A 21315-nucleotide genomic window follows, 5' to 3' on the forward strand; every position below is an offset into this window, starting at 1 on the left:
CCAGTTAAAGTGAGAAATGACAAAAATTTTTCACAAACTCTTCCCCAAAAATAGAAGCAGCGGGCGGGGGGCGGGGAACACTTCCAACTCATTTTGTGAGACCAGTTACTCTGATACCAAAATCAAAGACATCACAAGGAAAGTAAACTACAAACCAGTATCGCTTATGAATATGGACACAAAAATCCTCAACAAAATAGTACTAGCGAACTGAACATAGCAACATATAAAAAGAATTATACACCTTGACCAAGTACAATTTGTCCCAGAAATTCACGGTTGGTTTAACATTTGGTAATTAATTCATGTAATATGCCATATCAATAGAATAAGAAACAAAAATCACATAATCGTCTTAATAGACACAGAAAGAGTATTTGACAAAACCCAGTACCCTTTTGTGATTAAAAATTTTTTAAAGGAGGAGTAAAATGGAACTCCCTCAACCTAATAAAGGGCATCAATGAAAAAACCAGTTAACATCACAGTTAATGGTGAAAGACTAGATGATTTCCCCTGAGATCATGAATAAGACAAGGACGTCCGCTTTCATCACTTCTATTCAACATTGTGCTTGGGGGTACCAGCCAGGGTAATTAGGCAAATAAGTGAATGAATAAGTAAATACATCCAGATCAGAAAAGAAGTAAAACTATCTCTCCTTGCAGATAACTTGATTGTGTATAAAGAAAATCCTAAGGAATCCATCAAAAGAAAAAAACTATTAGAACTAATAAGTGAGTTCAGCAAGGTTGCAGGATACATTAATATACAGAAATCAATTGTATTTCTGTACACCTTCAATGAACAATGCAAAAATAAAATTAAGGGAAAAAATCCATTTACAATAGCATCAAAAATAATGATAGGAATAAATTTAACAAAAAAAAGTACAAAACTTACACTCTGAACACTACATTGTTGAAGGAAATTAAAGATTTAAAATAAATGTGAAAACAACCCAAGCTCATGAATCATAAGGTTTAGCATCATTAAGATGGTGATACTACCCAAAGCAAGACACAAATTCAAGGCAACCTAGAATCCTGCCTGCCTTTTTGTAGAAATTGACAAGCTGATTCTAAAATTCATATGAAATTGCAAAGGACCCAGAATAGCCAAAACAATCTTGAAAAAGGACAAAGTTGGAAGACTCTCACACTTCCCAATTTCAAAACTTACAACAAAGTAGTGATAATCAAAATGTATGGTACCAGCACAACAGAAGAGACCAGGACAACAGGAACATGCATTTGTAATTATAACTGAAGTTGTGCTCTAGATGCAGAATATGCTATAAACTATATGTTAAGGTTCTTCGAAATTGGATGGCTTCTAGTTCATGTGTTTGGTTATTTTGTTAAGATTTTACATACGCTTTGGCTAGTCTCAAATGATTTCTTAACTACCAACTGCTGGAAAGCAATGCTACTTTCATTGATATAACAGGTAGGTGCATGTTAAAAAACAGATCTAACTCCTATACTTATCTACTTAAGTAGAAAGTAAAAAATTGTTATCTGAGTTAAAAAAAAATTATGAAACTGCAAACTGTAGTCTAACCTAAGCTATTTTCTTGTTTAGTAGAGCATGAAACCAGAAGTTTGAATTAGTTTAAGCAATTCATGGTTCATAACTAATGTCTTCCAATGGTGAGATATCTGGCACAGGATACTACTTTATGAGATATATTATTTTCAGATATAAGCCTTCAGTTCATTTGGCTCAACTCTTATCTTTGTTAAGAAGTAGAAAAATGGGTTTCAAATGTGTGTACCTTCCAGAACTGCCAGGTTATAGATGCTTTTGCAGATCATAGCTAAACATGTATACCTCAATACTAGAAAATATCTTAAAGGCACCTGGAGTGTTCAGTTAGTTGAAACTGAATTTAGTTAAGTTTTATTCAACAAGTTCATGCTTGACTAATGAAGCTTCTAGGTTTCTGATATTCTATGAAATAAATATACCTATTATATATTACATATGTAGAGAGAACTATGTTAGTGTACATATTGTCAAAAAGAACACATTAGGGACTTCCCTGGTGGTGCAGTGGTTAAGATTCTGCGCTCCCAATGCAGGGGGCCGGGGCCTGGGTTCAATCCCTGGCCAGGGAACTAGATCCCACATGCATACATACCATAACTAAGAGTTCGCATGCCACAACTAAGGAGCCTGCCTGCTGCAACTAAGGTGCCAGCGAGTTGCAACTAAAGGAGCCCACCTCCTGCAACTTAAGACCCAGCACGGGACAAAGTGAGAGAGTGGCATGGACTTATATATACTACCAAATATAAAATAGATAGCTAGTGGGAAGCAGCCGCATAGCACAGGGAGATCAGCTCGGTGCTTTGTGACCAACTAGAGGGGTAGGATAGGGAGGGTGGGAGGAAGACACAAGAGGAAGGAGATATGGGGATATATGTATAGCTGATTCACTTTGTTATAAAGCAGAAACTAACACACCACTGTAAAGCAATTATACTCCAATAAAGATATTAAAAAAAAAACAACCCAGCACAACCAAATAAATATATATTTTTTTAAAAAGAACACAATATAAGCATTATATTTTAAAAAGTTTACAATTTTAATAGAAAAACAATTTTTATGACAGAGCTAAATATACAAGGTAAATTTAATTTTTAAAAAGAAAAATTAGTAAGAAGAATAGCAGAATTCTAGTGATAAAAGGACTGAAATAATATTTGGAAATAAACCATCTTTAAAGGAAAATATTAATTCATGCCAGACTCTATTAAAGTGCATAAAAAGAAAATTTATTTTAGAATTTACACCAAAGGCGCATTACAAGTACCTGTGTTACTCTGGCACAATAAGGTAGAAAGCCCAGCCTCAAAGATAACACGGCGTTGATCTCATATATTATACAGTCTGCCTCTTAGTACGTGCCTCATAAAGAGTTTGTTCCAGAAGTTGCAAACTACAAGCCAATTTCTCTGTCAATAGCTTTGTGAGTAATTCCAGCAACAGAGTAAAAGTCTAACTCATATCTCTCTAATCCTCTAAAGTCATGTCAATCTCTCAAGAAACTCCTGATTGTTTTCAATAAAAATTGATACAGGAGAGATATTTTCAGATTTTTTAAATAAGTGAAATCATAAATAGTTATCATATGTAAAAATAAAACAAAAAGTAAATTTTAGGATATCTTTAATTTTTAAAACATTAAATCATCTTATTTGTTATGGTGAATTAAAGTGATGAAAAGAATAACTTGCACAGCCAACAGTACACAGTCACTTTCCTAAGAAGCCCGGCGGGAGAAGGAACTGAACCGAGAGCTGTGCAGAGAGGCTGACGGACCTGCAAAGTAATCCGTCAGGCAGCTTCTTACAGTCAAACTGCTACAGCCTCTTTCTTCAACGCTCACTGTGCTCAATTTAAAATCAAACATCGGCATGGAGGCGCTCACAGAGGCTTATTTTTCAGTGGCCTCACACACAATTCTGATTTAGATTTATCACATATACATCGATGTTTTTACCACAAAGGGAAAAAGAAAGAAAGAAAAACTGTGGTTTCAGAAGACGGACTCCATGAGAGGCTAGTAATGAATCCTCTGACCACAGAAAATCAGCCAGCAACAGACTGCCAATATTAATTACAGAAAACAATTTCTCAACATCATAACAAAAGGGTATGATAAATTTTTTCTAAAATACCCAATTCACTTTTATAATGAATCAAACTAACAAATATTTATAAATTATTTGTGTACTTTCAAGTGCAGTTTGTTTTGTTACTAATATTTATGCTTTTCTGGTACTAGTTTTTTCCCTGCTCCTGCATCCATATCTTCCCATAACTCTCTGGAAAGCCACAAATATCCCTATGGTTATGGGTAAACCACAAAAGTGGTAAACTCATCAAAATGTATTTTCATCTATGTAATAAATAAATCTGTTGTGAAGTTAAAGTCTCCTAACTTATATAAAATAATCCCATTAATCTATGAAAAATAATAATCATATTAATTTTACTATGGCTCAAACCCTTAGACAAATAACGTTCTGATTACCTGCTAATGTAAAGAAAACTGAGTAAATTTTATATTCATATTTAAACTACTGACTACCTATAAACAAAGTAGCATTTATTAAAATAGGATACACACTTAATTTATACTAACTTCCACTCAGATTTATATAAGTTTTTCATCCTTAATTTTTAAATACACACATCATGATTTTTTTCAAACATTATTAGTCAGGTATATACAAAAGTGAAATATGACATCCAAGCCAGACTGTGATTTTTAAAATAATGAGCCTCTAAACAGCTAGTAATGTATCAATACAACGTGTAAAATTCCAATAAAATACAGGTATATTCTTATAGAAATGTTAGTTAGTCCTATAGTACTGAGCGATATTTACAAGCAAACATGATCCAAACAGCACATGCAGATTCAGGGTAAGTAAACACTCGGACACGAACTGCCAGTCGCACCTGGTCTCCACGGCAACAGATTATTTCTTCACAGAAAGGAGACCTACAGAAGAAAGAAAATGTATTCAATTAAGAAATGAATTTAGGTTTTACTTTCTTATTCCCAAGAAAGTCAGTATTTAAAATGATTTTTAGGGATAAGGAGGGTGGGAGGGAGACGCAAGAGGGAGGAGATACGGGGATATATGTATACGTATAGCTGATTCACCCTGTTATACAGCAGAAACTAACACACCATTGTAAAGCAATTATACTCCAATAAAGATGTTAAAAAAAAAGATTTTTAAAAATCCTGTCTCTGGGGCTTCCCTGGTGGCGCAGTGGCTGAGAGTCCACCTGCCGATGCAGGGGACGTGGGTTCGTGCCCTGGTCCGGGAAGATCCCACATGCCGTGGAGCGGGTGGGCCCGTGAGCCATGGCCGCTGAGCCTGCGTGTCCGGAGCCTGTGCTCCGCAACGGGAGAGGCCACAACAGTGAGAGGCCCATGTACCACAAAAAAAAAAAAAAAATCCTGTCTCTGCTACCAATGGCTCTATAATTTTGGTAAAACTATTCAAATTATAAACTATTTCCTCATGGTCTATAAATTTTTAAAGTGACGCTATATAAGATCAGTGATCCTCAACTAAATTGCACCAAAACCATTGGGAAAATTATCCCGAACTCTCTAGAGCTACATTCCGGTCCTAATGAATCACAACCTGTGGCAGAAGGATGTATCATAAGAGCTGCCTGTGTGACTCTGAACTCATTCCTAAATGAGAACCATACTGATGGCTGAGATTAAGTCAGAAACATCTATGTTACAATCCACCTACCGAAGACATGTGGCAAAGGCGCGCCGCGCATTTCTATACACAAAGTGTATCGGGAACCCTTTAAATGTGTGACCATCAGGTACAGCCCTCCTGATGGCGTCCTGAAATTCTTCATTGCCCGCAGATATACTGGTTGTACGCTCAAATTCATAAGATGCCAGAGCGGGTGATAAGAGATAGGAAAGCTGGTCTTCCCAAACAGTAGTGAGGCCAAGATCCTACAGCAATCGAAAAGGAAATTGATTATTTTATTGATTTTAATAATTGATTATTCTACTGTATGCCAAGAGATTTTTAAAACCTGTCATAATTTTCTTAGCTTCCTATTATTATAAGGATACACAGAAGTAAAAATTATAAAAGGAACCTCAGGTATCAGGTTTTACTTCTTAGAGAAACAACAAAAATCGGCCAATGCAATGTTAGTGAAGGCTCCAAATCCTGTACTTCCTTAATATCCACAAGACCATAAGGAATCATCCTACCGCGGAAGACAGAGTGTCACTGAATTCTGAGGTCACATTTTTTTTTTTTTTTTTTTTTTTTTTGCGGTACGCGGGCCTCTCACTGCTGTGGCCTCTCCCATTGCGGAGCACAGGCTCCAGACACGCAGGCTCAGTGGCCATGGCTCACGGGCCCAGCCGCTCCACGGCATGTGGGATCTTCCCGGACCGGGGCACGAACCCATGTCTCCTGCATTGGCAGGCGGACTCTCAACCACTGAGCCACCAGGGAAGCCCCCTGAGGTCACATTTTATTTAACTTTAAAGAGTTTAGCAAGGTTGAATCTGCTTAATTTGATTGCTCCCACCATAAATTCAACTGTAGTATGGGAAAAAAGTCAACAAACAATTGCATATATAATTAAGCTCAAATATTTACCAAGCATTTATTCTGTAAAAGGTACCGAAGAGCACAGGCTTTAGGCCCTCAGGGAACTTAAAGCATGTTGAAGGCAATTCTAATGTCATTTATAATATCAAATGAACTATTGTTATCTAGACACGTGATTTTTTTTTAATGTTACAAACAAACTCAAAATTCTAAATATTTTGATTATCATAACAGATCTAATTTCACATTCAGTTACAACTGGTTTCAAGTGATTCCAAGGTCTATGATCACCTATACTTTTCCTCCGAATCCCACTTGCCGGTTTACAGACACCATTAACTTAGCTAGTGATCATCAATGGCAGCCAGCTCAGTTTTGTTTTCTTTTTCTATACAAAGTAACTCTTACAATGTAATAAAATATCGGTTTCATTTGTGAACAGGAGCTAAGAAAACTAAAAGGCAATACAAGCAATGGAGGGCACAAGTCAGGGGCTTTGGCTTCCAGCAGTGCAGTGAGCTGGGGCCCTGACCCACCTATTGCTGCAAACACACTACAGATGCCACATTAAATACTTCCCAAAACATATTCCTAAATGCTTTGAGGAGTTGGCAAGTAGGTAAGATTTTAGAGGCCAAAGCTAAGAGTAATTGGGAGCCCAGAGAACATGCTTGATAATCAGCTTGCCTTTGATGGTCTCAAGGAACATGAGTATCAGGGCTCACCCAAGGTGGGGAGTCTACTAGGGAATCCCAAAAGGTGAATTAGAAATCAATCTTCTGTAGAAGTTTTGGACTCTAGTCTTTTGTTGGTTATATGTGTGGCAAATAACTTTTCCCACTCCAAGGCTGCTTTTTCACTCTCTTAATGATTTCTTTTGACGAACATAAGTTCTTAAAATAAGTTCTTAAAATATACTAATCTTTTCCTTTATGATTAGTTCTTTTTATGTTTCCTTTAAGGCCCTTTACAAAAGAAATCTAAATGACTAATAAGAAACTTGATCTCATCAGCAATCAGGGAAATGCAAATTAAAGACACAACGAGGATACCATCTTACATCTACCTACTTTAATGTAATAGAAAAACAAAACAAACTAAACAAACCTGGAAAAAAATGAATATGAAAAAAATTAACCCAATATTTTCAATGGGGAATGATGTGAGTAAGTACTTTAAAAAGAGGAAATCCAAATTCACAAAAGTCTGAACAAGTCCACCGTTCTTCATTTCTAGAAGGAAGCAATAAATTCTCGAAGTATTGGTGAGTTTAGAAATTTTTGAATCTCAGAACTTTATTCTCATGATTTTCAAAACTACAAGCTTCATAAAGGAAGGGATTGAATTTGCTTTGTTTAGGGCTAGAATATTGATTGGCACTATTTTACATGCCCCCCAAATTATTAAATACATAAACAAATGAAAAAACTGCAGGAAAGCACAAACATCAGTGTTATTAATTACCTTCCTGTGTTCCGACACCAGTAGCCTGAGCTGCATTTCAATTTCATTGCTTGTTACCGAAGCATCGATCGTGGACGCACACAGCGGAGGGAAGGGAGGGAGGGACGTGGTGGCCCCTGGAGCACAAACGGATTTAATTGCTTCCTCACTCATGGGTTTCCATTTGGACTCATCATTCAAATCAAATACACAACTTTCTACTGAGTCAGAGGGCTGACAGTTTCCCAGGAACATCTGATGATTGAAAACACAACCGATTGTTCTATACGGGTACAACGGTTTGGGCTGTTCAGCAGCTGAAGGCTCATCAGGACTCGTAGGTTTGTGGAGGTACCTAAAAAAGGTTAATCATAATTTTATATAATAAGAACTTAAAAAATAAGACAACAGCAGCTTATTGAGGAAAAAAATTATTCTAACACTTAAGGTCATAACTATTTCCCAAGAGTACAGTTTAATACTTGTTTTTCTTTCTTCTATTTCCACAATTTGATTACTCTATGTTAACTGTATGGCACATCTTATGATATAGAACCAATTTTATTCCTTTAACACAAGAACATATTCTGTGTATAGCATTAAGATCAAAAACATTTATCATATAACAAAATAATTTAGTTACACATTTTTAGGTACAACTAATTAAAATGATTATCAACCAAGAAAAAAGAAAACCCAGGAAAATGAGAAGAGGGCCCAGGGCTGTGCCTTCAGGAATTCTCACATTTGAAGATAAAATGAAGGAAAACAGAGAACAGCCAAAGAGGAATAATGAAAACTGAAACACAGTGCTACGAGAGAAGCTAAGGAAGAGAATGTTCCAGGAAGGAGGGAACATTTCGCTCTTTCAAAATCTGATGACACTGAAAAAAAGTACAGTGGATTTACCAACACAGAGTTGGTAACCACATCAAATTTTCAAAAGAAATGATTTACAACTTGTATTTATTTTTAGGCTTAGGGACGATCATCAGGAAAAACATATGCCAGGACATCCCTGGTGGTCCAGTGGTTAAGACTCCACACTTCCACTGCAGGGGGCGCGGTTTAATCCCTTCTCGGGGAACTAAGATCCCGCATGCCACGTGGCACGCACGGCCAAAAAGAAAAGAAAAGAAGAAACATAAGCCAATTACACAAAATTAAAAATAAACATAATTCATTTTTTATTAATATCATGTTGGTAAAGAACATTTTAGGTGTACAAATTTTCTTAGAGTTTAGTTCCTAGCTATCTTACTTGAAGTAATTTTTTACATAACCAAAATTATCAATACGTGTCTTTGAGTATCATCAATACAAAAAAAGAACCTATAGTTTACAACATTTACACCCTCATGTTAATATCCTTATAAACTTAGTTGACAAACCTGTGTCCTGTTAAACTCTCCCAAAAAGTGATGGTTCCATCAGTCCCACACGTCATAACCCACGCGTGGGACACTCCCTTGGCCTTTGTCCCGACACAGACAAAGGCTTCCAGCCCATATCCGAGAAGGAGGCTGCACAGGAGGTTGGCATGGTCTTCACAGTCTCCCTGGAAATGAAAGGAAGTAAAATTAACTATTTACTCCTTCATATTGTTTCCTCTTTAAATACAAAATTGCAAATAAAAAGTATTATTAAATTTTCACTTTTAATCATTAGTCCAGTGTTAAGCTAAAACAATGAGGGAAAAAAAGAACATACAAATTTTAAAAGCACCTGTTTTACAAAGTCAGTGCCTACAAATCTGATAGTCATCAATATGTACACTCTAAGATTCCAAAGTTTATAAAAAACTCATACAACATAGAAGGAAAGCAGTAAGAATTTAAAGATAAATAGCTAAAGGGCATGAACACACAAGCTGACAAATCATATAGTAGGAAATGAAAATAAACAGGAAAATACTCAAACTTAAATTAAAACAATGAATTAAAGTATCTATACATGATCGTTTTAAGGAAATACATACATAGAAAAAAATGATTGGATAAAAGAACAACAGAACACCAACAATAGCTACAATTAGCGTAGATTATATATATATAGTTTCCCCTTCTCTTGTCTAAACTCTCTTTGATAATGTTATATTACTTTCACAATTTTAAAAAATTATGAAACAACAAAAATAATAGAAAATATCTGATATTTTCTGTGAAAAAAGTATTAAAATTAATTAAACAGTAAGGCTATAATTATATGAAAATATTTAAGTGTAGGACTACAGGTAATATACAAAAGCAAAAATAACTATTGAGGTCAGTGTTAGAATGAGGGATGATTTCTTTCCCCCCAAATTTTGCATTAGTGGCTCTACACTGCTGTCTTTTAATTAACAATAATAAAACAAATAGCACCTTATAATTGTTAAATTGACTTTTGAAAAATATAATATCCAACCTTTTAGACCCAGTTATTTCTATACATGAGATTTTGTATTAGAAAAAAATTTCAGAAGAAAAATAACAATATAACCAAAGACATTCAATGCAAAAATTCATTCGCAGTGATATCAAAAAAATTGGAAGCAAGCCTAACTTAGCCAAAAGAAACAGTTCCTATGATGGCAAAACAGATCCTATGACAACAAAACAGTTAAGTAGATTTTGTATATCAACTCATGAAAACTTTATTCAGCCATTAAAAGATGGAGATCATAATGACTGTAGCAACACATAGGAAAATGTTCAAAACATAATGCTAATTTATAAAAGCAGGGCACAAAATTTTATTTATATCAATTATAATTATGGAAAAATCATATATACACAGGAGAGAAACATAAAAATATAAAATAGATGAAAAATAGAATTATGGGTGAAATTTCACCTTTACTGTTGTAAAGCTATTGTTTGTGCAAGAAAAATATTTTAAATAATTTTCAAACTTCTAAGTCAAGCTGTGCTATCTCTTCAAATAAACTCAGGTAAAGAAAATAAAACAGAGAATCAAAGGGGGTGATTATTTGTTTTACAAAAGAATTATTTAGATAATAATTTAAAATATGTACCATTCCTACTATATTTGAAATTTTTATTTTAAGTTTAAATCCATACATACAACTTCTGGGAACTACAACTTGGGAATAAATCAAAATAATTTTTTTGATAAGTAATGTTTAACTGTTTTCAATTGTCTTTAAAAAGCTTTCCAATTGACAAATCAATCTCTAATCTAAATGGTTTCTTCCAATGTATAAGCTTTGCCTTGTGAATACCCATATGTACTATTTACACAACTTCAAACTAAAAATTATTTCAAAACAATAATACATTAAAGAAATTTATTTTTTCTGTTGTGTTTCAACAGAGTTGGAATGCTAAAGATAGTCTTGTTTTCATAATATCATCAAAATTTTAGAACACAGAAAATTAGAAAATATACCATAATATATAAAACTAGTTTACTGAAATCATTTACGTTCAACATCAATATATATACACAAATTCTTAAATATATACTTATATTTGGAACTAAATACCGTGCAATCCAACATTTTTTTTTCCATATTCAATTTGTAACTGCCATTTTCTCTTTAAAAAAAAAAAAAGTACTGGGCTTCCCTGGTGGCGCAGTGGTTGAGAGTCCGCCTGCCGATGCAGGGGACACGGGTTCGTGCCCCGGTCCGGGAAGATCCCACATGCCGCGGAGCGGCTGGGCCCGTGAGCCATGGCCGCTGAGCCTGCGCGTCTGGAGCCTGTGCTCCGCAATGGGAGAGGCCCACGTACCGCAAAAAAAAAAAAAATAAAGTACCATCTAAGCAAATTTTAACCCATAAATAGTACTAAAAGACCATGGTTCTGGTCTTGGTGCTATATCTAATTCACTGTTTACCTCTCCACCTTGGTTTCTGACACTATAGTGCTTGTAGGTCCCTACACCTCACAAAAATCACATTATGTTAAATAAGAAATTACTTGAGAAAATAAAGATGTGAAGTTTTTTTTTGTTTTTTTGCTTTTTTGCAGTACACGGGCCTCTCACCGCTGTGGCCTCTCCCGTTGCGGAGCACAGGCTCCGGACGCGCAGGCTCAGTGGCCATGGCTCACGGGCCCAGCCGCTCCGCGGCATGTGGGATCCTCCCGGACCAGGGCACAAACCCACGTCCTCTGCATTGGCAGGCCGACTCTCAACCACTGCACCACCAGGGAATCCCGTGAAGTTTTTTTTTTTTTAATGTACTGACATTTAAATGTTAAGGAAAATGATGAAAACAAGATCGTGACTTGTTCAAATTGACAATACGTACTTTTTTCCGAAGTTAATTCTTTTACAAATATACCATAAACTCACAATAACTATGATGTACTGGTTTTTAGTTCTATTATGTGTGTAGGATACCTTGTTTCTACAGAGAAAGGCCAGCAGAGTGCACCACTGTTCCTGTTTACCTCCTCCTCCGATAACAGGGGCTCTTTCATAACCAAGGACATTAACAAATCTTGCTGCTTGCCTTGGAGTATCCAGAAGCCTCCCAGCTCGAAGTGGTTTAACGTAAGAACAGACTGGTCTATTTATCCCATTTTCATCCTGGAGGAGAAGGGGAAAACATTATCTGTAATGACAGGTTAATCATTCCCAATTTTAACACTTTTTCTTAGAATACATTAATAAGAGGAAGTAATTCTGGACACCACTTCTTGAGTGCTCACCTGACATGCAGCACTAGGCTACTGAGTGTTGTGCCTGCAATTTTTCTTTTAATCCTCATAACATCTCTTATTATTTTCATTTCATCAATAAAGAAACTGAAGCTACATGCAGAGCAACTAAGCCCATGTGCCACAACTACTGAGCCCTCGTGCCACAACTACTGAGCCCTCATGCCACAACTACTTAAGCCCACACACCTAGAGCCCATGCTCTGCAACTAGAGAAGCCACCACAATGAGAAGCCCACACACTGCAACGAAGAATAGCCTCCGCTCGCTGCAACTAGAGAAAGCTGGCGCACAGCAACAAAGACCTGACGCAGCCAAAAATAAATAAATACAATAATAAATAAATAAAGTTAAAGAAACTGAAGCTACAGCTATTACACAACAGAGCCAGGATTCAAACACTGAGCCATGTGACTCCAAAGCCTGTGACAGTAAGAACTTAAACCATCGTACGACCCAGCAATCCGACTCCTGGATGTACATCCAAAGCTACTGAAATCAGCATCTCAAAGAGATACCTACACACCCATCCCAGGTCACTGCAGCATTATTCGTAAAGGCCAAGTTATGGAAACACCTAAGTGTCCATCAAGGGGTGAATGGATAAAGAAGGTGTGGTGTGTATGTATACACAACAGGACATTATTCAGTTCTTCCCTGTGCCATTTCTCTGATCCACTTCCTCCCTCCCTCCCTGTGCAGGTCCCCCCTCTGGTCCGGGATTCACAGGGCAGTGAATAACCGCACCCTAGACTATATAGACAGCAGGGAGCCAGTTATACCTCAACTGGTTTCTCTTCACCCTTGTCCTGACGTCACCTGCCCAGTCATTCAACGTATAGACAACGCTATTGGAAAGTCAGAAGCCACTTCCCGCATTTCCACCACCAGTCAACTAGGTTTCCCATTCTCAAGCTCCTCACCTAGAAACTGAACCATTTTTAGTCTGTTCTAAAATCTAGGGAATGTAGGTTAAAGCTAGACAAATGTATAGGATCTGAGAAATACTACCCAAAATACACTATACTCCTATGAAAGCACCTACTCGAGGCTGAATACATATAAAATATTTGAATGGTTCCTCAGAAGCTGTAAAAAAAAAAAATGGATGTGATCATTTATCTTATGTTGGTTCATTAATAAGAGAAAATGGGCTTAGGATACAGAAAAAGTAGCGGCAGAGGGACTTCCCTGGTGGTCCAGCATTTAAGACTCTGCGCTCCCAATGCAGAGGGCCCAGGTTCGATCCCTGGTTAGGGAACTAGATCCCACATGCTGCAACTAAAGATCCCGCGTGCCCAACTAAGACCTGGCACAGCCAAATAAAAATAAATAAATATTTTTAAATTATAATAAAAATAAACAACAGAGGCAGAGATACATAACAAAATTGCTGTAAAATATTGCTGATCACCAGCTTAGAGATATGGGTTAAATAAAATTATTACATGCAATATTGTTTGCCTTAAAAAAGTACCCTAACAAAAAAATACATGCCTACACTCCCAATTCTGCACATGAAAGTTGAATTTATATATAAATTGCAAAGTGTCCCAGTACTTAATTATTTAGTACAAAGTATCTATCAAGGACACACTCCAAGTTAAACAAAATGAGTTTTCATCTAATTTAAATCAAATATATTCAAAAAAGGTTTAGAAAAACAATTGAAAAAGAAAACCAAAATAAAACAAAGATGTGTTATGTCACTCACCTACTTACTACTGTAAGAGAGTACTACAAATTCAGCATTCTATTTTATAAATAAACTTTCATTTGTCTGGAATAAATACATTTTACAAATTCAAGTTAAATGAAATTTACATTTACAACAGTAAATCTCAAATAAATACATTTTACAAATTCAAGTTAAATGAAATTTACATTTACAACAGTAAATCTCAAATACAGGTGTGAAGCTTTTCTCATACAACTTACAAACCTGTGCAAAAATCTTAACCAGCCGTGAATTGTGTGAGGGTCGAATTTGCAAATATTCTCTCCACCACTGCTTAGCATACACAAGAAATAAACGCTCTTTCTCTGCAGTTTTCTGACGTTCCAAAGCAAGCTTGAAATTTAAAAAATATATATCAATTTATATTCATTCTGCTTAATTAATTACTTCAAATATGTAACAAATCTCTGCATTTCCTCCATCGTTACCAGTACCCTAATCGAAGACACCACCATCGCTTGTCTGTAAGGGCCTCCTAACTGGTCTCCCTGTTCTCACACTTCCCAGGACAATCCAGTCTCCATACAGTAGTCAGAGCCACCATTTTTTTTTTTTTTTTGAGGTATGCGGGCCTCTCACTGTTGTGGCCTCTCCCGCTGCGGAGCACAGGCTCCGGACGTGCAGGCTCAGCGGCCATGGCTCACAGGCCCAGCTTCTCCACGGCATGTGGGATCCTCCCCGACCGGGGCACGAACCCATGTCCCCTGCATCGGCAGGCGGACTCTCAACCACTGCGCCACGAGGGAAGCCCCAGAGCCACCATTTTTGACCCCAGACAAAAATTTTTAAATAATGATTCATATTGTCCTTCTCTTGCTTAAAACTAACAAATGATAATTTTCTAAAAAGAGAACACTTTCTACAATTAACAGGTAAATATACTACTATGAAAACACACACACAAAGAAGAGAAATTCAGGATTATTTACCTGTGTGTTCACTACTTCCTGAGATAATGTTTGATTGAGTGGTGGGTACATCTCAAGTTTTATATTTAAAATTCCCACAGAAACTTTTGATTCTGTGCCTGTAAATGTAAATAAATGTAACTTCAGAAGTTTTAATACTATATATATTTAGTCAATCAAAGTTCAACCAAAATAATTTAAGAATTTTTGTACTTTACCATTTACATGAAATAAAGATAATATTTAATGTCATCTTTAATATTCATATTAAAAATGAACCAAATCAAATTAGTTTTTATTTTGTTCAAAGGCCTTTACCTAGTTATAAGGAGATTACCTATTTTCTTAGCTTCCAAATCACATTTTAAAGGACTTTCCAGACCTAAAGAATTTATGATTCTTGATTTTTATCTTCATTAAAAACAAAGTCAAAGCAACTGGGTTTTTTTTCTTCTTCTTTTTTTTAGTATCAATAATGTATATGTGTCAATCCCAGTCTCCCAATTCTTCCCACCCCCCCGCCTTGGTATCCATACATTTGTTCTCAACATCTGTGTCTCTATTTCTGCTTTGCAAATAAGATCATCTGTACCATTTTTCTAGATTCTGCATATATGCATTATTACACGGTATTTGTTTTCCTCTTTCTGGCTTACTTCACTCTGTATGACACTCCCTAGGTCCATCCACGTCTCTACAAATGACCCAATTTCATTCCTTTTCATGGCTGAGTACAAAGCAATTGTTAACACCTCATTCTCAGAAAATATTTATACATTTTGTCACATACAGTAAATTTCCATTTATCCCTTCCCATTTTTCACATTACATGTGCATACAAATTTTTAATCCATGCCTGGATCTAAAGAATTAGAAAACAAATATACTTCATACCAGAACTATTTAATATTTCTTTGATGAATCAGAAATTTCCAGGTCATTCTATTACTATTGTGTTAGGTCTATATTTGAAAACAAATAATAGGTATCTCTTTTGAGAATAAATATCCTGGGACTTCCCTGGTGGTCCAGTGGTTAAGACTCTGCACTCCTAATGCAAGGGCCCCGGGTTCAATCCCTGCTCAGGGAACTAGATCCCGCACGCTGCAACTAAGACCCAGCGCAGCCAAATAAATAAATAGATATATATTTTTTTAAATCTCCTACATAGAGCTTTCTCCCTACTATTTACTTATGGAAAAACGTATTCTGGGTTCTAACTTATCAAAATCTAAATTACTAAAGCTCTATTGTCCACTGGCCAAGTTTAACTCTGTAACCAAATTTCAATACCACAAGTATTGGGTCGGCCAAAAGGTTCGTCCAGGTTTTTCCATAAGATCTTTTTGATCAACCCAGTAATTGCATAATATGTAGTGTTTAAAACAGTGCAGGTTTTATTTTGTTTTTCATTCCACTAGCAAATATGTATTACGTATCAGGTAGCATGCAAGAGTCCAGGAAAACAATGGTGACAAGACAGGTACCATCTCCGTTCTCAAACAATACTACAATTGATACTGACATTGAGCAAATTAGCCCTTCTTTGAGCCCCTTTCCCACCTGTAAAAGGGTAGAAGAATACCTACTCCATGTTCTGCAAGAACCGCTGGTACAGGAAGGCCCTGGCACTGATGGGATGCGCAGTACTCTGGGCTGTGCTAGGATGGAGGTTGTCACGTATGGGTGAGTGCGTTCGTGTGTGTGTGAAGAATCTTAACTTTCTTTATAGCAAATAAATTTGGAGGAAAAAAACCGTCAAGATTTCTTTATGCATCTCACAGAAAAAAAATTTTTTTCCTTTAGACAAGGCCAGAGTGACTGTGAAGTTCTGTAACTGTAATTATAGAACTGTAATTACAGAACCACTGTAATTCCAATGAAACTCTTTTTACATGTTTCCCCCTTGGCTTACAAAGGCATTTTTAAAATGTAAAATGTATTTACAAACCAACTGTGGCTATAAAAAGGTAACAGTGATATTAATCATCATACCTACACCCATAAGTTCCACAGTAAGATTGGTCACTCCATTTTCTGAGCCCAAAACCGATCGCCATTCAAGAAAATAGGATGCTACTAAAGTGGTCTCGGCAAATATGTCTGTTTTGATTAGCACCATATGAACTGGGTCACTTATTGATAACATTGTTGTTGAATCAGCCATTCTAGTTCCATCACCTAGTAACATAAACAAAAAAATTACACCACATTACATATCCAGTTAGACCAATGTAAAAGAATACATTCATTGAAAAGGATACTAATAATAAACAAATAAAATCAAACAGAGCAAGTTGGCAATGCCTCAGGAAGCATGCTACACAGACTGGGAATAAAAGTACAGTCCTATTTGTATCACTAACTTTTGAGAGGACTGGGGGAACTGTGACAAGTTACTTAGTTACTTAATGCATATTGGTGTTTTCTGACCTCTAAGAGGTAAGTCTGCTCTTCAAAAGTACATAAATAATATATGCTACCACAATAAAAGGCCTTCAAATATGTCAACATTCCCCTTTAATATTTCCCTTTAATAAAGGTACCATTATACCATTATTCCCCTTTAATAAAGGTATTTTAGGAATAAAATACCTTTATCCCAAAGCCTCTAGAAACAACCACTGTATTACCTACACAAAACTGAAATATCCAGCACCTTGGAGCTTGCAATTTAAGCCATTAACTGCCTTATTAAGGTAACATTTTTCACCGGGTAAAAAGTAACAAAATTTTAGTAGTGCATTAGCCATCTCAGTAATCTAAAATTCTGAACGTATAATTATAAAACTGTTAAGTTTACAAATATGTTATAAGGATTTTGATACTGACAACTAAAATATGTAAGATACCTTTACAGAAAGAAACAATGTAAAATAATTACAGTAATCAAGCATCATAATTTTAAAGTCATAAAAATGAGTAATAGATTCACATCTAAACTTTGATTGTAAAAGTTATGTGACATCATAAATCTAGCCATCTTTCATAAATGAGAAGGATCCTGTCTCATTCTCCACCTAACAAGCATTTAAATTTTTATTACTAAAGAACCAACCATTAAAACAGTCAAAAAATAATATTCAGGGAAAACTAATTTGCAAAAAATAAAGCAAGAAGGTAGGTGTAAGTAGTTTAAGTAGAAAAAAGCAGCGAGGGAAAAAAAATAAAACAAAAGACTGGGAGATTCATCCATTATAAATCTCTCCTTAAGCAGAAGTTGTTTATTGCAGAAGTTGTACTGCAATAAAACCTAACAAAGATTTACAAAATTAAATGGCAATTTATTATTGCTCCTTACCTAAATTTTCTCTGTGTACTTCAAGTAAAAAGCCATCATGAAAATCTGGTTCACAGGCACATGGAACAGGTTTAGAACGAAAACGTTGGTTTCGAAAATGTAAACATAAAGTAAAGGTTGAACAAGCTTGTCCTGGTAAAGGCTCAGGTTCTTGCAGATGTTCCAAGAAAGCTTTTCCACCCAAAACCTGAAGGTAAAGATACCTCCGTGTTGGATCAATATTAGCTGTAAAGTGTAGCAATATATATGAGGAAACTGCCAATTAACTTAAGCAATGTGATCAAGACAATAGGAAATAATAACTTGACAGAAATAAAACCAAAGACTAAATAAAGAGTAACATATTTACTAGATACCAGGCCCCTGTGTACCCCGCGAAGAAAAGATACCCAATACGATATCTTTTTCTGAATTTACACTCTGGCTACTTTCTCCCAGCTAGAAAGGAGTCAGAGCCAAGGTTTAGGATACCTTTATTTTTTAGTTGATTATCCAACATTCCTTCACCTCCACAAAGCAATTCAGTCAATTACCAACTCAGCTAGTATACTTGTTAGATAATTACATTGCCATTAAAAAAGCAAGGCTGTACAATTTATAAGATATATCAATAAAATATGAGAAACAGGTGGTCCTGTTTTTGCTTCCACCCAGCTATACATTAAATCTTCTGATATACTTCATGCAAAATAGAATCTAAGTTTTTTGGATGATTAATCACAAAAATATAAGTATCTCATTCTGGAAAAAAAAAATCGAAATGTTTTCTATCAAATACCAAACAGTACAGCCCATCAATATGCAGTACTATCCACAACTAAATTAATGTTAAAAAGAAATATACATACTTTTTTTTAACAACGTTGATTGTCTGTCAGTAAAGCCAACAGGTTGTTTTGGAGAGGAAGGGAGTTCTTGATCAACATTATCCTAGAATGGCAGAAAAAAATCAAAACAAATTAGAAAACAAAAATTATAGTTAAGCAAGGAAATGCCAATAATGGGACTAAGAACTGAACCAAAAGTAGATAGGATAAAATCCCCTCAAAATGTCCTTACTTTCCTAGCATAGTTAAAATAATGAAAAGCCTGCCAAAACAGTAATGCAACTGGTCACTCCTAAAGTCTAACACGAAGGAATTAATGTTCAAGCCATGTCCACAGAATGCTAAAACAAATTCTTAACACTTTACAAAAGGTTAAATTTTCTCCAAACCTCATATAACATCCGGCTTGTGATTCCACCAGGACCAGAACTGATTTTAATAAGGAAGTGACACATTCACACAGCAGAAGCTGTTACTAGGTCAATTTTTATAACAAATGAGTTTATAAACCTCAAAAACCAAAAAAGGATGCTGTACTAAAACACTTATTCCCTGGTGTATTATGAAGTCCATCCAATTTTCACAATATATTACCTAGGTATTGAGGTCACAGTCTCTCATTATTGCCTCAGTTTCAAAAGAAGACCTACTTACTAATTTGTGTACTGAGAGGCTATCACCTCACTACTGACCTATTTGTATGAAAAGATTTGAAGGTTCTTATGCAGACAATTATTTTCTTAAAGAAACTGATAATTTGTTCATCTTAGAAAACACAGTGCCAAAAGAACGTGTTTATTTTAAAAATAAGCTTAATCTAGAAAAATTATAGAATATTAGTAAAAAAGAATTAGGTTGGAGTGAACTAATTTGACTAATATATATACTTAAAGTTACAGACCTAGAAAATAACAAGAGAAAACTCTCACCGCAAAGGGAATAATCAGGTCCATAACTCCAATTTCACTGAGGCATAATCCTACCTGCTCCATTCAAGAGTAGAGTAGCTCATACTTGAGACAAGGATATTACTAGACAAAATGGTCTTATTTAAAAAGTAGTTTTACTAAAAGGAGAGGCCCCAAATATGGACCCTACGAGCAGCAGTAAGCATGAGAATATACTTAGACTCTCAAATTTTTTCCTCTAAAAGATTACTCACAGTAACAAAATTAAGTTCTTTCATCACATCATCAATGATTCCCCGGCGTCTAAGGGCTTTGATCAAATCTTCCGTTGATAACTGTTGTTGATCAGGTGCCAGTTCTTCCCGTATGGTCTCAGCAAGGATTTCTCTTATCCTGCCATGGACATCCATCTATGCAGAAAACTCGCATTACGGCTTACAACGTTACAAATCAGTCAAAGATTGCCAACTAGCTAACCTCTTTCTAAAATACTGACCCGCCCCCCAAAAAATAATCATAATGAGAGTGTAGACTAAATTCAGAAAGACCTCTAAAGTAACAATAAATGTGAAACTGTCACCGAAATTCACTGAGAATAAAGATAACGTTTTTAAAAGGAAAAACACGTTTAAAGATGAATTTTTTAGTACGAATTCTAAAAATAAGCTCTACTCCTTATCTATTACCTTTGCTAGCATTTCCCCACAAATAACACTCAACCGAAACCAATTTTTTGAGAGCAGAGACCTGCAGGAGACGATCAAAGGCTAAGTGTCAGCTTTCAACTTTTTAGATGTGACCGTGAGTTAACTGACTGACCCTTTATGAATCTGGGGGACACAATGCCGTGTCAAGACCACGGCGGGGCTGAAAGACGCCGACACTCGGCACAGGCACGCGGCGGGCGGGAGGCGGCTGCTGCGGGGCCCCAGCTGAGCCCCAAGGACCGGCAACACTTCCACTCCAGAGCACCGGCAGCCCCTCCGCCGCCACCTCCCCGGTGAAGCGACGGCCTGCTGCCCCACAGCTGTGCTCGACGCGACTCCGCAGAGCTTGCCTCTCGCCCCAGCCCGGCCCCCGCCGCCCGCCCCGCCTCGCCTTGCTCAGCTGCTGGTGGATGAGCTGCTTCAGCTCGGACGCCTTCTCCGGAGGCAGCGACATGCTGGGCTCCCCTTCGGGCTCCCCGGCCGCCGCAGCGTCTCCGCGGCGGAGCGAGAGCCCGCGACCGCTCGACTCGCGCGCTCCCGGGCCACCGCGTCTGGCCGGCGGGGAAACCTGGCGGCGCCAACTGCAGTTTCCAAACGGCGGCCGGGCTGCCCCCGCGCCGCCTGTCAGTCATCTCGGCCAGCGCCCCCCGGTCGGCCCCGCCCGCCGCCTCCGCGCGGTGCCCGCCGG

General features: G+C 36.8%; 1 protein-coding gene across 1 annotated transcript; it reads right to left on the bottom strand.

The window, feature by feature from the left end:
• Positions 1 to 2627: 2627 nt before the first annotated feature.
• On the bottom strand, positions 2628 to 21303 carry CEP76 (centrosomal protein 76). Its single transcript, XM_079943440.1, has 12 exons — positions 21019 to 21303; positions 20175 to 20330; positions 19034 to 19115; positions 18186 to 18410; positions 16880 to 17065; positions 14906 to 15003; positions 14181 to 14309; positions 11919 to 12107; positions 8963 to 9129; positions 7593 to 7926; positions 5295 to 5512; positions 2628 to 4519 (listed from the first exon to the last, which is right to left on the bottom strand). Exons 1-12 carry the CDS (start codon positions 21079 to 21081, stop codon positions 4381 to 4383), a joined length of 1986 nt encoding a protein of 661 aa, XP_079799566.1. The 5' UTR covers positions 21082 to 21303; the 3' UTR covers positions 2628 to 4380.
• Between the last annotated feature and the right edge of the window lie 12 nt (positions 21304 to 21315).

This window comes from Stenella coeruleoalba (assembly GCF_951394435.1).
Source record: "Stenella coeruleoalba genome assembly, chromosome: 14".
In the NCBI taxonomy this organism is placed as follows: domain Eukaryota; kingdom Metazoa; phylum Chordata; class Mammalia; order Artiodactyla; family Delphinidae; genus Stenella; species Stenella coeruleoalba.

Coding starts and splice junctions, on each gene's coding strand:
- CEP76 (XM_079943440.1), bottom strand. CDS start 21,081: ATGTCGCTGCCTCCGGAGAAGGCGTCCGAGCTGAAGCAGCTCATCCAC. Junction 20,331..21,018: donor TCCACCAGCAGCTGAGCAAG/GCGAGGCGGGGC, acceptor TTTTCTGCATAG/ATGGATGTCCATGGCAGGAT. Junction 4,520..5,294: donor GCCTTTGCCACATGTCTTCG/GTAGGTGGATTG, acceptor TTTCTTCTGTAG/GTCTCCTTTCTGTGAAGAAA.